General features: G+C 37.0%; 1 protein-coding gene, 1 long non-coding RNA gene and 1 pseudogene across 3 annotated transcripts in view; 2 read left to right on the top strand and 1 right to left on the bottom strand.

Annotated features, from left to right (window-relative positions):
• The first annotated feature begins 1444 nt into the window (after positions 1-1444).
• The window catches only part of LOC115943969 (uncharacterized), a 43670-nt gene continuing 28776 nt past the window's right edge, over positions 1445-16338 (top strand). For both annotated transcript variants that reach the window (XR_014147727.1, XR_014147726.1), the window contains exons 1-5: positions 1445-3246; positions 4896-5029; positions 5821-5869; positions 10684-10733; positions 14613-14813. This is a non-coding gene — a long non-coding RNA (uncharacterized LOC115943969). The remainder of the gene's footprint in view (positions 3247-4895; positions 5030-5820; positions 5870-10683; positions 10734-14612; positions 14814-16338) is intronic.
• LOC102728376 (dolichyl-diphosphooligosaccharide--protein glycosyltransferase subunit TMEM258 pseudogene) lies at positions 7103-7393 on the top strand (annotated as a pseudogene).
• Positions 8467-16338, bottom strand: part of SACK1B (scaffolding CK1 anchoring protein B) — a 79142-nt gene continuing 71270 nt past the window's right edge. Inside the window, exon 5 of the mRNA XM_006728129.3 lies at positions 8467-14841. Coding sequence (XP_006728192.2) covers positions 12540-14841 — 2302 coding nt within the window. The 3' untranslated portion in view covers positions 8467-12539. The remainder of the gene's footprint in view (positions 14842-16338) is intronic.

Genomic DNA, 16338 nt, shown 5'->3' with positions numbered 1-16338 from the left:
TCTTTCTTCTGCAAAGTCAGGAAAAGGTGGCATTCTGTGTATGACCCAGGTTTCGGGCTTTAACCTTTATTTCTTTCTCCTGCAGTCAGGGAAGAGCGCCATTTTGTGCTTAACACAGGTTCCGGGTCCTATCCGTTGTCTCTTTCCTCCTGCGTAAGTCAGAAAGGGCGCCGGGCTGTATAGAGCACAGGTTGCAGGTCTGTTGGAGCGACAAATCTTCATCCCAGAAATTAAAAACTTTTCAGAATTTTGCCAGTGTGAATACTCGATGCTACCATGACATAAATGAGATTCTGAAGAAATCCGAAGACAAAGGACAGGAGCTCCTCTCATTGGAGGGTGCAGAGGCTAACCTTACACACTGCAACTGGTCTCGTAGGGACTCCCATTTACAGTACAGATAATTTAGTTGCTCTACTGAGGGATGCATGTAAGTTTTCTGCTCAGCATTCTGAGCACTTTTCATTTTTGCCAGGCTAAATGGAGAGAAACAGCAAGACACAAATACCATTAACCAACTCCAGGGGGAGACCCTGGAGGTGCAAGGTCACTCTAATCAGCACATCAGTCCACAACTAAAATCCCTTAGGTAGTGCCAAGCATTTAAACCCAGTAGGACTGAGATAAATCATCACAAATGGAAAAACAGGGTGGGTAGCCCTTCCAACACTCCAGGGGGGATTCATGTTTAACACACATGGATCATATATTTGCAAGCTTCTAAATAAATGAGAAAATTATACTAAGGATGATTCTAACATTCAAATGGCCTAAACGGGATTCCCTTGAAATACCACGTATTTACCCACCCAACTCAAGAAAGGCAGCTATTAAATTAAACTGGAGTGGGATGCATATTTTGATTGGTATTTAGAAGCTCCTAAGAGAAATGCTGGTGCTTACTTGGCAGCACATGTACTAAAAATTAGAGCAGCTGGATGGCTCAGTTGGTTAAGCGTCTGCCTTTGGGCTCAGGTCATGATTCCGGGGTCCTGGGATTGAGCCCCACGTCGGGCTCCCTGCTCAGCGGGGAGCCTGCTTCTTCCTCTCCCTCTCCTGCCGCTCTGCCTACTTGTGCTCTCTCTGTCAAATAAATAAATTATATAATCTTAAAAAAAAAAAGGAAAAAGATGATAGCTGATAAGCATCTCAAATTTTTTATTAAGAACAAGGGGATTAAAATAGATTTAAGATAAAAGTTTATAGATTTGTCAGCAATATTTGTGTCTACTTAAGGTATTTTCCCCTAATTTTTTTTTTGTAAGTTAAAACGTTAGAGTTTTGCTAAGTTATGTGATGGATAGTCATTAAATACCTAGATCATTTTCAAATAAGATAAAATACTGAAACATTAATTACTAACATAGGTTTATCTACTTTGAACTTTCTATTACAGAGAAACTAAAGGTATTTGGGTCTATTAATAAACATATTTTGTGCCATGTTGAAACATTTACTACGAGAAGGCATATATTTCTAAAAATTACTAAATGTATTTGTAAATTTGCCCATCTAAAGAATACTGGTATAACAAACAGTTCACAGTTGCTTACTACTTTAGTTTTTACTAGAAACTAAGGTTTCTAAGAGTTCAGAACTCTAATAAATGTAATTAAGATTAATGGACATAATAAGGGAAACAACTCTATGCAAGGAAAGTGAGATATATGTTTTTGGTATAAAAAAACAAAAAGCATGAGGAATGGGAATGCATTTTTGTTGAAGAAAATTATTTTGTCCTAAAGTGAGACTATTTAAAGAGGGAAAACTTAGGACAAATCTAAATGTAAAAAAAAGAAGAAAGACAAGAAAAGAAAGAAAAGAAAAAAGTTGTAGAAAGTTTGCAAAAAGGAAACCTTTGGAAAAGAATATGTATGGTTAGTAGTAGCTAAGATTAGAATAAATTTATATAAAATGATGTCAAAAGTACACTGGTGTAAAATTGGAATTTGGTTTTTCTCTGTTAAAATGACAAAGTTTCCTTAGATTATTACTCTACTCTTAATGTGAAATTGTAAACAAGGTTGTTTATCTTTAATGTAATCACCTAGAAAAAGTTTCTCTGTTTTGTATTTATGAGATCTTTGATCACTTAAGAAAACTGAATCTTCTCAGTATAAAAGAGCTAAGTTTTGCTAACAACTATGTAATTTCTTTATTTGCCTTTAGAATCTTTTATTGCTACCTTGGTTAAATAGATAATTAAGTATTATTAAGTATTAAGTTTTGCTCTGTAATTCTATTTAGGCAAATCCTTTAAAACTTTGATATTTTTGACAACCTTCACAAAACTTTGAAGGACGTCTTTTTGACTAATTAGTCTTATTTGGTACATTAAACTACATGGGAAGCATTGTCAGATAAATGATGATAAACCTTCTTAGATTATATAGTATGGGTGAATGCTATTAATATAATTGTTCTAGAAATTCTATGAAATTTCTCAAGTTTTGATTTGTTTTGGTATAATGTTATCACTTATAAGTCTAATTATTGAAATGGTGTGTGTCTCAGAAATAACCAACTTTGCCTTATAATGAACTCTCATCAGATCTTTAACCATGGCCATTTTTGAATCTTTTGTCATTTACCGTTATTGTTTTTACTCTGATGCTCTTGCAAACATGTTTCAGATTCAAGAATATTCATGGAAAGGACTTACGACAAATACAAGTATCTGATACCCTTAAGGTCATAAAACTAAACTGGGTAAAGAATTGCCAGAACTAATGGGAATACTGGATTCAAACAGAGCAGGAATTAATAGCATGGTAGTGAATGGACTGAGGAAGATGATTATATTTTTTATGACTTTTGTTTGAAACATTTACTGGTTCTATAATGTTTGCTCTTTCAGATTTAAGGAAACTTTTTCTCTTAAGCTATCTTTGACTTAGAGAAATTTGGTAAAATATTCCTTTGTAAACAAATATGAAACATTTCTCTTTCTCCCTACCTGATCCCTCCAGAATTTGGAAACTCTCAGTAAGTATTCTTACTTCCAGGACAGTTATAATTATTTGCATAAGTTCAATAAGAATCTGTTCTCCTTGTAACAGGACATCATTGGAAACATCACTTATATTAGCAAGGCTTTGACTGGAATGCCATATTTGAGAGAGACATTCATAGACTCAGGGATGAGCAGACAGCTTTAAGCAACTAAGGTTGATTTTATGCAGCCAATGAAGCCCCTTGGAGAAATCAGCCTGATACTGCTTATAGGATTCCTGGGAACCTTACCAGGTGAGTAAGGAAGGTCACTTCCTGTCAGGCTTTGGAACCTCAGAATATTTTAGGGACTGCAAGAAGAAAGGAAGTAACCAAATCTACAGCTATTACAGGCAAGTCTGATGGCAGGTATTTGGCTTGGCTTCTTAGCCTCAAGGGGCCGTTAAAATTCTTGATAAAAATTTGCAGCAGAGCAGATTTGAAAGGACCTATATGGCCAATCCCTATTCTTGCTGGCATTGTGTAAATAATTAGGACAAGATTGCTAAAACTGGACTTATTTTATAAATTAGTCTTTGGCTAACTTTGATGGAAAGTAAGGGTGATTTCAGAAAAACTCTGTTTCAGTAACACAACTTTGTGGATGTTAGATTCTAGTCATGATTAATTGTCTTTGAGTGTTTGTTGTTTGCCTATAAAATTGGGCTGGATCCTGAATTCCTCTGGTTTCCTCAAATATCTGGCTATTACTCTCCAAACTAAGATTTCCAATTTTCTTCTGTTCTTTTGACTTAGAGTCATTGAGAACTTAAACTGCCCATTTCCCTGAAGCCCTGCAGACTGAAGCTAGACAACTTGAGGTAAACTTCAGAGAAATTGCCACAGTGGCCATATTTAGACAATCTTCATATTTGTTGCTAAATGGGCCAATTAGAAAGATCACCAGAGATATTCAAACTGAACCAGAAAAATCTGTCAGACTGCACTGTCTGTTCTCACTCCATCTGAAGATGCTTTGAGCCCAACATCTAGAAATTATCTCACTGATAGTACTCAGGACTCAAACACTGGGTTTATAATTTGCTCCATTAACCCGTGTTTTTCTTTTCTTTCTATAAGAAATGCCTCTATTCATTACCTACATTGCTTGCACAATGCAGTCCTAACTCTGAGAGACCATCTGCAGGACCGCTCCTGAAACGAGACAACTGTATTTAACTGAACTGACCTGTTCTCAAGACTAGGACTGGTTCATGAGATGTGAAACAGACTTCTTACCTAAGGTCCAGAACAGAACAGTTAAACTCCAGCTAAGAGGGAACAGTGTTGATAGGTGATGTTATTCTAAGAAAAAAAAAAAAAAAATCTTGTCAAAAGGGGAGAATGTTACTTTGTAACCACACCACAAGGACTTTTGGTGAAAATCTATTCCAGATACGTGTAGATGACTCTCAGTTAGGGTAGATTAAGTCAGAGGGCTCCACTCTGCTGGAACAAGCTAATCATACCAAATATCAGCCTTAAGTGACCCAACACCCAGTCTCAGGAAAATGTTAGGTCAATGGCTTGGTTCTGAAATTCTTGGTTAAAATCTATTCTAATGTTTCTAGCTAAGATATTAGCCTTTTTACTGTTAATATATTTACTATACAAATTAACTTCTTGTTGTGTGCATTGGTGTACTCAGACTTGCCCTAAGCTAATGATGGTCAAATGTCTGGATACTATAAATAATATATACAGTTCTGTATAAAGTTTGACAGTTTATACCTAGACACAACGAAACACTTCAGGCTATAAAATTCTTAAACTTTAGCAAATTTAGATGTTTACAGATAGTTATGCTTTTTAGGACATGTTTGCCTCATATATCAGAATAACTAGGAATCTACCTTCTAGTGCCCTGGGACAAAGAGATACTTGGTCACCATTGTCTCCTACAGGTTGCAATTTGCCAAAAAGGGGGACTGTGCATGAAAACTGCAGCAGGTGACTGATGTCAGGCTTCTGTGAATATCTCAAGTGACCTCAAGGAGATCTCAAAAACAGGAAGAACCAGAAAAGCAGTTAAGCAGAGGTATACAACAATCAGCTCTGATTAAAACATAAGGTATTAAGATGACCTCAGGGTCTTTCTCCTGTGTGGAAATCAGAAAACCCTAAATTTTACAACTATTACAAGTTATACCTTGTGACACACATGCATTTGGAGAACATGTATCCCCTTGTCCCCATTTTGTATATATAACCTGTAGCTAATAAGCTTTGGAACAGTTCTTCAAAGCAATTTGAAAGATTTTACTGGGTGTTCATCCTCAGTAAGACAACTTATAAAGCATTTGCTAATTTACCATTTTGAGGTTGGCTTTCTTTCGATTGACACCCCAATTATGAAAACACATCTAAGTCTGAGCTTTCTGGCAGACTCTTATTAGCTAGAATGCTTATCTTGATTAAATGACTATCTAACTTATTTAGCCTTAGTAGTGAACTCAAAGAAAATTTTGCTAATTTGTAAAACAACCAAATAAACCAAAAATATGCCCCCTTCCCACAACCCAAAAGAACCTTCTTTAAAAAATGTGGTCTATTAAATCTAATTGAATGTGCCTGATAACTGAGACACAGAGAGATTGTGAAAAGGAAGTTTAGAGACAGAATGTGTTAATGTCAGGATATACCTTGAAAGTTGTTCTCTAAAATAAGTCCCTGATTTAAGGTTCTTGTTTTTGTTTTGTTTTGGGGGTTGTTGGTTTCTCCCCCCCATTACCTCTTTCTAATTCAAGCAAAATAGCAGAGACCATTCTGTCAAATTGATTATGTGAATTTTGTCACAACATTTTGTGTTTCCTTGTGGCTCTGTTACAGATGTGACATACTTCCCAAGCCAATGGAGTTCAGCAAGAATAAGGAAACTGTAAGTTCCCATCTAAACCTGTTCTGGTGGGGTGTCCACCTCTCCTCATTTCCTGCCACATATGTTCTAGGAGTCCCCAGAGGGATTTGCTAGCTTGGCTTCCTCATGGCACCTGTTCTTCTCTGCTCTGGCCCTCTGTGGTAACGCTGCCAAGGACCACTCACACCCAAAGTGGTAGATGTACCTACTTGTGCCCAGAAGAGTCTGCAGTGGTTGCTGTAACATTTTAACATTAGCACAGAGGCTGCTGTTGAACATAGGAGGCTGTGCTGAGGATCATGGTGCGGACACCCTTGGTGGTGGCCCCTGACACCTGACTCTCCACGCACCGTCCATGGAGAGTTTAGAGAAGTCATTCTTCTGCTGCAGTCCCACAGAGTCGAACTACATTGGTTGACAATCCGAATGACCTTATGCACAGTCACCACTTCCTTCCCTTGTGTGTCAACTACCTTTGAACTGAATTTGAACAGCTCTCTTCCATTTTCCTTTAGAATGAATTCTTCATCAGGGGTTTTCTTTCCTTCAAAAAAAAATTATGTCCTCAGAAGACTAGCCCTGTTGGATCTATAAAGATGCCAAGATCCTAGGTAAATGTGACTGAAATTTATACTAGGACCCCCGCTGCATTAACTCATCCATGGTTTGTTTGTTTTTTTTAATACAAATGGCTATTTAGGTATCTGTACATTTTAATATATCGATATTACTGGAATATATATTTACCTAACTATAGTTAAGGAAATGACTGGATTCACACACAGAATATTTATCAGGCATTTCTTCTGTGCACTTTGGTAGGCACTAGGAGTACAAAAAAACACAAATTTGGACAAACAGGCTGTGGGTAGCAAATTTTTGCTGTTAGTTTGGGCTATTTTTTTTTTTAGATTTTTTATTTTATTATTTATTTGACAGAGAGAGACACAGTGAGAGAGGGAACACAAGCAGGGGGAGTGGGAGAGGGAGAAGCAGGCTTCCTGCCAAGCAGGGAGCCCGATGCGGGGCTCGATCCCAGGACCCTGGGATCATGACCTGAGCCGAAGGCAGACGCTTAACCGACTGAGCCACCCAGGCGCCCCAGTTTGGGCTATTCTTAAAACACTCATGGAAACTTGCTGCAGCTTCTGATTACCCATTCTTTTTTTCCTTACATCAAACGTTTACTATAACCTATATACTTGGAACAAAGTAGTTTCCCAGTATGAGTGTTAGATTCCAGTGGCAGAGCTGTGGATGACCCTGTGCCTGGTAAAATGGAGCTTGAGGCCATGAGCAGATACACCAGCCCAGTGAACCTGGCTGTCTCCCCCCATCTGACTGGTGCTGTTGATCATTGGCATGTTCTTCACTGCCTAGTTCTTTATTTATGAGGATATCGACACGTGCATTCGGGATATCTACAAAGAGCTCCTCATCTCCTTGGTGGCCTCACTCTTCATGGGCTTTGGAATCCTCTTCCTGTTGCTCTGGGTTGCATCTATGTATGAGCTTCCAAGGGTTCCAACCAGGTGGCTTCACTGAATCCCTGCTTTTGTAAATTAATTTTTTTACTATTGTTGGAAGTGTCCTACCTGCTGCTCACAATAAAGGCAGATGTGTGACCACCCCCCCCCAAAAAAATGAGCCAGATTGTTGAAACAGATTATGGGAGAATTGTCCAATTTGACATATTTTTCATCTATATGTCTCTTACTTCAGTTTCTTACTGCTTTCAGCTCAGGTAATTTCACCTCATGTAATTCTTTCCCACAGGCAGGACATATGCTTACTCCTTTCAATCCCCTCTCATCTTAAACCCAGTTACCTCAGGTTGGTCTTTGACTCCTTAAATAACAGAGCCTAGTTAGGCGTTTCTTTTAGGTATGGTCACAAAAGCAAAACCTTACTTATTTTCCTTACTAGCCCAATGAACTAGGGTTTTCTTAAACATCTGTATTTACAGTAAATGGAAAAAAAATCAAGGTTTTTACTGAAAATTATACTTATCTACTTAAAAATCACATTTGCCTTTAAAATGATACCATTTAAGTCCCAATACACAGTATTTCAACTACATCGTAATCTGTGATAGAAGGGACAGGTTGTTTTTTTTTTCCCCCTAGGAAAAATGCCTTTTGAATTTTAAATAACTTTCAGACTCTAGGTTATTTAATGTCACTAACTGATCTACTACAAATGCACCTTTAGAATATTTATTCAAACTAAATGCTACAACGTTATACAAAATTCAGCTATCAAGTTTTTAGCAAAATTGCCTGTATTTTTCAAAGTCTCAAGTTATTTAAAATAACTATATATTACAGTAGCAATAGAGGGTATAGGATATCATTGTTTAAGGGAAGAGTATTGTCACTGGGTATCAAATATGGATAAATTATTGTATGAAATATAACTGCTAACCAAAAATAAAATGAAGTGTTTAAGATATTTCAAAATTCATAAATATTTAAAAACATGCACAAATATAAATGATATAAAACTAAGTAAAAGCATGTGTTTAAGTGGAGAAATGCAGGGTATGAAGATAAAAAACAACTTACATTGATGCTTGTACAAAATTATTTAATATTCATTTATTAGATCTGAAACCAAGCTACTTAGGAAGAATATTTCTTTGATAACATTTATGTATGTAAAAATGGACTCTTTGGTTTATAATTTCATCCTTTTCATTTTAAATATTCTAGAACCAAACTAAATATTAAAATAAACATTTTTTTAAACAGTATGACACATGGTTAATGTGAAACAATGATTCTACTTTATATTCCTCAGCCATAGTCATATTACGTCATATTTGTCTTTCATGACAAATATCTTTTGAATAATAGGTGAATAACTGGATAATCTTGAGTAAAGTTAAAGTTGAATGTAGCCAGAGTTCAACTTCTTCCTTGCTTATCTGGATTACTCTAGATGTCATCTTGATTAAACAAGATATTTGCTTCCATAAAAGTAGATTGCCAATATATACCCATTACTCGATACACCACATTAGAATTATGGCTAATCCCAATCATTAGAATAGAGAGACACCAGCGTGTTCAGGATACAGGCACTTAAACCATTCTGAAGATATCTGCCAAGAACTACTTTGAATTCATACCTATTTTCTTGAGTTTCTGCTTACACACTAAATGTACTATGTAGAGAGTAAAACCACCTTACCCATCTTTACTATGAAAGTACATCTAAGTGCCATTATCTTTCCACCAATATTAATATGGGGAGAAAAGGGAAGTATTTTGCTTGAAAGGATTAAATCCATGAAGTTTAGAAGTGTCTGTTGAGAACTTAAACTCTGAGCAAATTATTTGAAGTATTATGTGCTTGCTAAGCCTTCACCCCTGAGGAATTTCTCAGCCACAGAAACTTTGGAAAGTTACTACACCTAGATTCTGACACACAGATGTTTCTGGAGGGAAAAATAAAGGAAAATAAAGACAAACGGCAGAGGAGAAAAAATCTGTGCAAAAGTCAAAGCTACCAGTCACAGGCCAATGAAACAAAGCCTCCTGCACTTCTCAATGCCATGAGGAGAGGAGGAATTCAGGAGCTATTATTTAAAAGCATGGAGCACTGGGTGTTACATGAAAATAATGAATCGCAGATCAGCACATCAAAAACTAATGATGTATTGTAGGTGACTAACATAATAAAATAAAATTTAAAAAAATAATAAAAAAAATAAATAAAAGCGACCTGTTTCCAGAAATGGCGGTTGCTGCACAAAAAGGCAACAGGCTTTTGCTTGTAATTAAAAATGATTAAAACTAGTTTATGTAATTTCACCTTCAAAGTTATCTTGCTCTACATTTTAGGACTTCCAATTTCAGAGTTGCCTAAAGACAATTAGCACATTTTCCTCTTAGGCCTGAAAAATGCCCCATCTAACAAAGAATGGGTAATATTAAAGTCAATCTGGTTTGGGTAACTGTGGGTTCTGTCTTTGGTAAGTGGGTAAAGGACAATGGTCCAGAATTACAAAAGCGAATTTTTCTAAGCGCAAAATGAAAAATCTCTTGCATTCATTGGACTCCAATTCTAATGCTTTTTAATAATTTGATACTAATATATAAAGATTATACAATTTCCTTATCAGATTATAAGCCAATGCCCATTCCAGCCAATGTTATTTTTCTTTAAACGCAAAACTTTTGTAGATCAAGTGGTTACTTTTCCTGTGAAGAATAACTGTTCTCTCTCAAAGTTTTATTTGTATGCTATTACCTCATTAGAAAGTCTGCAAAATTTCCAATCGATTACATGCAGCTTTCCAAAACAATAAAATCCCATGTTGCAGTAATTGGGAATTCCTTGTTATAATGAGAGTCATAAAACCTGCTTTTATGAATAATGTTAAACTGGGTCCATATTCTGGATTTGTGTTTATAAAATGCCATAAACGGCTTAAGTTACTGCAATATTTCTGGTATATTCTGGTAGAGACAGAGCAAAGAGAGAGACAACATTCAGAAAAGTTGCCTCCATCATAATGGAGTAGAAGCCAGCAAGGTATGATGTGGTGTAGTATTGAAAGTACAGGCTTTTGCGGTCAAACCCGATTCTGCGTTCAAACCCAGTTCTACCGATGCAGAGCCATGTGACTCTTGGAAAGTTCTGTAACTTCTCGAAGGGTTAGTTTTCTCATTTGCAAAAAGGAACTATTTACTTTACAGCATTATTGTGAATAGTTAACAAGGTAATATATTTAACACTGAGTTCCATCCCCTGCCTAGCTTCCTAAAGGACTGCTTTGCCTAGCACAGACACAAGTTAAACTTGTTTCCTTTCCCTTTTCATTGTCACAGGGCAGCCAGCACAAGATCAAAATGGTGGCCTAGCAATTAAAACTGTCCTGGTAAGTTACAATCAGAAAGTAATGTCACTTCCATTCCCTACCTCACCTACTACGATTATTTTGAGCCCTGCGTGTCCTTGTTGTCTGGTGGAATTCAACTAAAGCTTTCTTGGCTGATTACCACTGAGTCACAAAATATAAATATTCTCTCATTTAATTCTCAACAGTTTGGGCGAGGCAGATATTGAACACATTTGGGAGGTAATGGGATGTGACAATGTTACAGACACGTTAGTACAATTACTTATTTGTTATGTGACTTGGAGCATTACCTGAGTCTCAAAGTCTCATTTATCACCTCAATCATCATCTACAAATAATGAGGACAAGGGTACCCACAAAATAATTCTTGTGGGAATTTTAGGTTCTAGCTCAAGACCTGGTCCATACGAGGGCTCACTAAATGTTAGATTTTCTTTTCCCTGCTGTCATGTTTTCTCTTGTCATGTTCTCATCGTGTTTTTTAAACACTATGGAATATTATCTTAATGACTGATATTTTAATACTCTCATTTTAACTTAATAGATATTATTTGACTGAATCTTGAATTTTTAAAACAACATACTGCCCCATATTACAACTTAGAAGGTGTTAATATATTTAAAGAGTTACAGAAATACCTCACACTTCTCAAATGGTGTGTTGTTTCTTGAATTCTGTCCTTTGTGGATGAAGTGCAGCCAAGTTAAAGTCTCTTTAATGGATGTGGGGCTTTAATTTCATTACTTTAAGAAAGGCAAAGAGTATCTTATGATCTAAATACTTGAGGATGATCCAGTTAAGATAGGAAAGATTTAAAACTTTCAACCAGGCTCTCTGGTCATGAAAGAATGAGGCCAGATACCACTTCTCATGTCCATCACGGTACTTTCATGAAAACACTATGCACTCACACTGCATTTGGCACAGCATAAAAAAGAGCAAGAACTTTTGCAAGCAAAACACCTAAGCATTGTTGGACTGCTCTAAGATAAAAATTTATGCAGAAGTTTACATTTCTAAAAGCTTTTTTATCTTAGAGGAGAGGTGTAATTCAGGTTTCCCAAATATCTGCTGGTTGCTCTAAGTTTCAAGGAAGGAATGACTATATAAGTTCAGCAGCTGACTGGTGAGGGCAGCATGGGGTCCTCTGGTCCAGAGTGGAAAGATTTTTACAAAATGAGGAAAAGAAATTCCTACCATGTACCACATGAGGCTGATACTTTGCAAACACCTCAAAATGAAAGATGTGCTGAGCTACATAGTTTAAATTGCCCTGTTGCTGCCCAACCAGTTGTGTATGCTCCACAGGAAAATTAATAAAATATAACAAGTTGTCCTGTAGAGTTTAAAGGTAATTAAAACCCAAAAAGGCTTTGTCCTATTTTTCTCATAATTTGGAAATATGAAAACCCATAAAGATATATTATAAAGGGCCACTGATAGTATTAGGATCCTTTTTTAAAAGGAAAGACTTTGGAATGAATGCTTAAAATCCATACACCATCTCTCCACTAAAGTTTCTATTTGAGACTTAAGAAGATCCTCAGTCTGAAGAAGACAATTTACATTCTATTTACCATTACCATTTAAAAATCATGTGTATAGAGACATTTCATCTACACTGTAATTAAGCACAACTAACTTTATCACACAGAACAACTTTACTGTATATTAGTACACTGGTAAACATATACATCATACCCCAAACTCTCTCCCTACAGAAATCTATTGGCATGTTACAAAAACTGTCCACAAAGTTCTTTGGACAAATGCTTATAGCTATAGTCATTTGTATTTTAAAAACTATTTGAAATTACAGTATTTCATTTATTTTTGTGTATAAAGTTTCCAAACTTCTGCATAAATCCTCGGAACTTGTTTTCATTTGGCTGATATGAGTGATAAACACCAGTGTTGTAATTAAGCATCGGGCTGGACCTGCCATAACTATTGCCTATGGTTGTGGATTTTATTTCTGGGCGGTGCACACCAGTATTTGGTACGTTGCTTGCTGGCTGAATAGAGCTTTCAATCTTATAAAATGGCTCAAAACGACTGTAAATGCGCCTGTCGGTTGAATGAGATCTTAGAAGCTCATTGAGCTTTGGCCGTGGAGAAGAAGCTGGTTTTCTTTCAGGAGCAAGAACTGTATTAATCTCCTTCGAATCTCGGTATTGGATCTGTTCAGTGTTAAATCTCGGGGCAGAAGCATCTCCTGCTCTTTCCAAGAACTTGTTTTCAACTGGACCTGGAGCAGGTATTATTTTGCTACTTTCATCAGATGGAGAATTTATCCCCTGAGATGAGCTAACAGTTACATCTTCCTTACTCTTGTGAATACTGCCTTGAGAGTTTGATGACGAAGAACGCTTTCTTCTAGGAGATGAATCAATTTTTGGTTCTGATTTTTTTGGTTTTTGATTCTCTTCAGCCTCAGAAACTAAAGTGTCAGAACTACTACACATTCTATAAAAGGCAGGTGCTTTATTTTTGGATAGATTTTCTTTCTTCTCTGGGGTAAGGCTAAGTAATGACCTTAACTTCTGAGATCCCTTTTTCAAAAAACTCGGAGAGCCTTTAACTTCCTTCTTTGAAGTGAGTTCTTTGCCAGGTTCATCTTTATTCATGTCAAGCAAAGCAGCAACGGAAATTGACTTGGTCGTGGTGCCACTTGGAGGCTGTCTCTTTATGACCTCCCTATTCTCTTCTATGCTCTGGGTCACGTTGTGCATGCTTTTAGAACTTTTCAGCAAGTCCTCTCTGGGTTTTTCTGGTTGTCTAACTCGATTCCTGGTAAGCGTACTATATACATAATGCTTACTATGTCCATGATCTAGGTTGGCTTTTGAGTGGTCAAAGAATGGGAAACTTCGCCTTTTGAGCAGATTCTCATTTTGTGGATTCTTTAGATTTTCTGTCTGCTTATTTACACACAAGGATGTATATAAATAGTTGTTTGCCTCTGTTTGGCCATTTGTGGTTTGATTTAAGACTGTGGAGTGGTTTTCGGGAACCTGCAAGGTGTGCATTTTTGGTGCCTCTGACTGCAACGGGAGCTTGGGGCTTGATTCTGGCATGGGTTTGTCTGTCACGTGCTGTCCACTTGTAGGGGTGTCCGGGACCTCCTTAGGTGTGTCACTTCCCTGGGAACCAATGACAGTTGAATTTGAGGAGCCAGTCGTACAACTGTTAACTTCCTGCTGTTCGGGTAAAGTTGGTTTAAACACAAAAGAGGAACGAAGCCGAGAATGAGTATAATGGGCACTGGCTTTCAAATTTTCGGAACTATCATAGCCCTCAAACCGGTCACCTAGAGCCGATCCATTTGAGTCAGGTACAGCTTCTGAATGATCATTTAAGTAGGATTCAATTCTCCAGTTACGCAAGAAGGACTTCGTGGTATGTTCAAGGGTTGGCATTCTTTGTTGCAAAAAGCGAATATGATTATCTGTTCCGTTAAAAGACCTCCGCACATTTGAGTTCCTCTCTGCAAGATTTGCTGTTTTTCTCTGGGCAAGCCGATCAGCAAAACTCTGGGCAGGTGTGTTTTGGTGGCTCACGTAGCCTCCTCGCAATGAGGAGGCCACACTGAGGCTATCTGAAGGCTTTTTCCAATTACCTGGAGGATTAATGTTTCGATTTAGAGCCCTGTTAAGCAGCAGGTATGGTGCTGTTTCTGGCTGTTCCCCAGCATAACTATGCCTCTTCCAATTTTCATTTATCTGACTGGATTGATACTGACGGACTGTATTTGGACCATTAAAGTTTGGAATAAAATGAGGCTTGTATCCATGATTTCTTATGCTGTATTTGTCATGTTCATTTAGAGTATATATCCCTCTGTTTTTGAAGTATCCAGATTCTAGTTTATGAATTTTGTCTTGTCTGCCAAAAAGGTTTCTTTGGCTGGAAACGGAAGCTAATGAAGAAAGTGACCGCTGGTAGGTGCCATTCTCCCAGAGTGCTTTGCCAGGCTTCACCCTTGCTGATTCTTCTTGAGCGAATGAACTGGGGACACAGGATCGGGCATAGAGAGTTCTAAATTCTTCATCAAAGGACTCAACAAGCTGTCCTGTGATTATCTGAACCATGCTGAGGTGAGCTTTTTCAAATGACCACATGTAGCTGAAAAAGAATCAAAATTGGAAAATTTTAATTTTTCTGTTAGAAGATTAATGACAATATATAACTCGACTAAGAAAAAATGTGTTGTTTAACATCAACAAGAGCATTTTTGTTCATTTTCCCTGCCTACCGTAATTTAGAACATCTTCAGTCATTAAATGCTTGCAGAGCCTGTATCTCCCTACTCCCACATTTGTATCTTAAATAACAAAGCAACTCAAGTCCTGGCTTTGAATTCACCCATAATTTCTGACACTACTTTCTAGAAGTCCAAAGAAAAGCCTGCTATGCATTTTGCATCTCTGCCTAAGATTTTATGGTGTAGAAAATGTTATATTTCATAGACAGCAGCCTGGCAGAGGGCAGGCAAGCCAGTATGAGTGGAAAAGTTGAGAGACCTGGCTTTTGTTGAGCTATCTACCCACATGAGTGTGGACCTCAGTTTCCAAAATGCTAGCATAATCCTACCATTCCTTATAGTTCTAGCATGTTATAATGCAAGATAGGTCTTTGCTAATACATTTTATCTCTTTGGCTTACTCAGGAAGTGTACTTTGGGATGCTAGGGCTTGTGAACAGAGAGAGCATTTGTGGGCTGCAGTCTCAGTCCATAAAGGGCACCTTACTGCTTACTTTATGCACGCAGTGGACAGAGAACTGGTAAATTTAGCCTCAAAAGCCATGCCAGTCAGAATGCCAATTAAGATCTTTTCATATAAAATATAATTTCTAGGAAATTAAAGTTTGTAACTACTTTATAGTACTTTGTGGAACTTCTACAGTTTAGAGGTGACAGTTGAAATGTCATGTAAAATTTTAAGTCAGATTTGTAAAAATTTAGATACTGTAACATACAGAGTCATTGAGCCAAAAAAGGAATTGCTAATATGCTATTTATCAAATACTGTTCCTGATATAATAGGGGTTAATAAAGGAAAAAGGAGACAGACATTCTCCACAATGAAGGAGCTTGCTTTTTATAGAGGGGACACAATAACAAAGGCAGATGAAATACTAAAAGAATGTACAGAGTATGAATTTAAAATACACAAAATATCATAAACAAGAGAGTACAACTTAAGAGTCCTATTATTTTATCTAGTGTGTTTACTGGATGCATGGTATGAAAAGAGTAACTCACTAAGTGCTCTTTTTGTACAGACGTGTGGGCCACAGGTTGACTTAAAATAAGTGATACAAAGTGAATCACTACAGGAATTTTCAACCCCACTGAAGAACTGAATACAAAATTTGTGAGAAATAGCCAGTAGAGGAATGAATAGTCAACTATGACATATGAGAAAATCCCCAGAGACAAATGGAAGTTTAGCTGTATTTTGACAGAAACTAGACAACCCAGAAGTTAAAACACAAAAGGTATGGAACAGTTTGTGTGGGAGGAGAGACATATGGGAGTAAGAAGGAAGTAAGAATGGCCATGTTTTGGTTGAACACAGAAATTACATTTAGCGGAAGTAAAGAAGTTATATAAGAGAC

This window comes from Leptonychotes weddellii, chromosome 8, assembly GCF_054177405.1.
Source record: "Leptonychotes weddellii isolate Sample4059 chromosome 8, ASM5417740v2, whole genome shotgun sequence".
Taxonomy (NCBI): domain Eukaryota; kingdom Metazoa; phylum Chordata; class Mammalia; order Carnivora; family Phocidae; genus Leptonychotes; species Leptonychotes weddellii.
The sequence above is the reverse complement of the archived record's forward strand: the minus strand, read 5'-3'. Positions and strand labels throughout refer to the sequence as shown.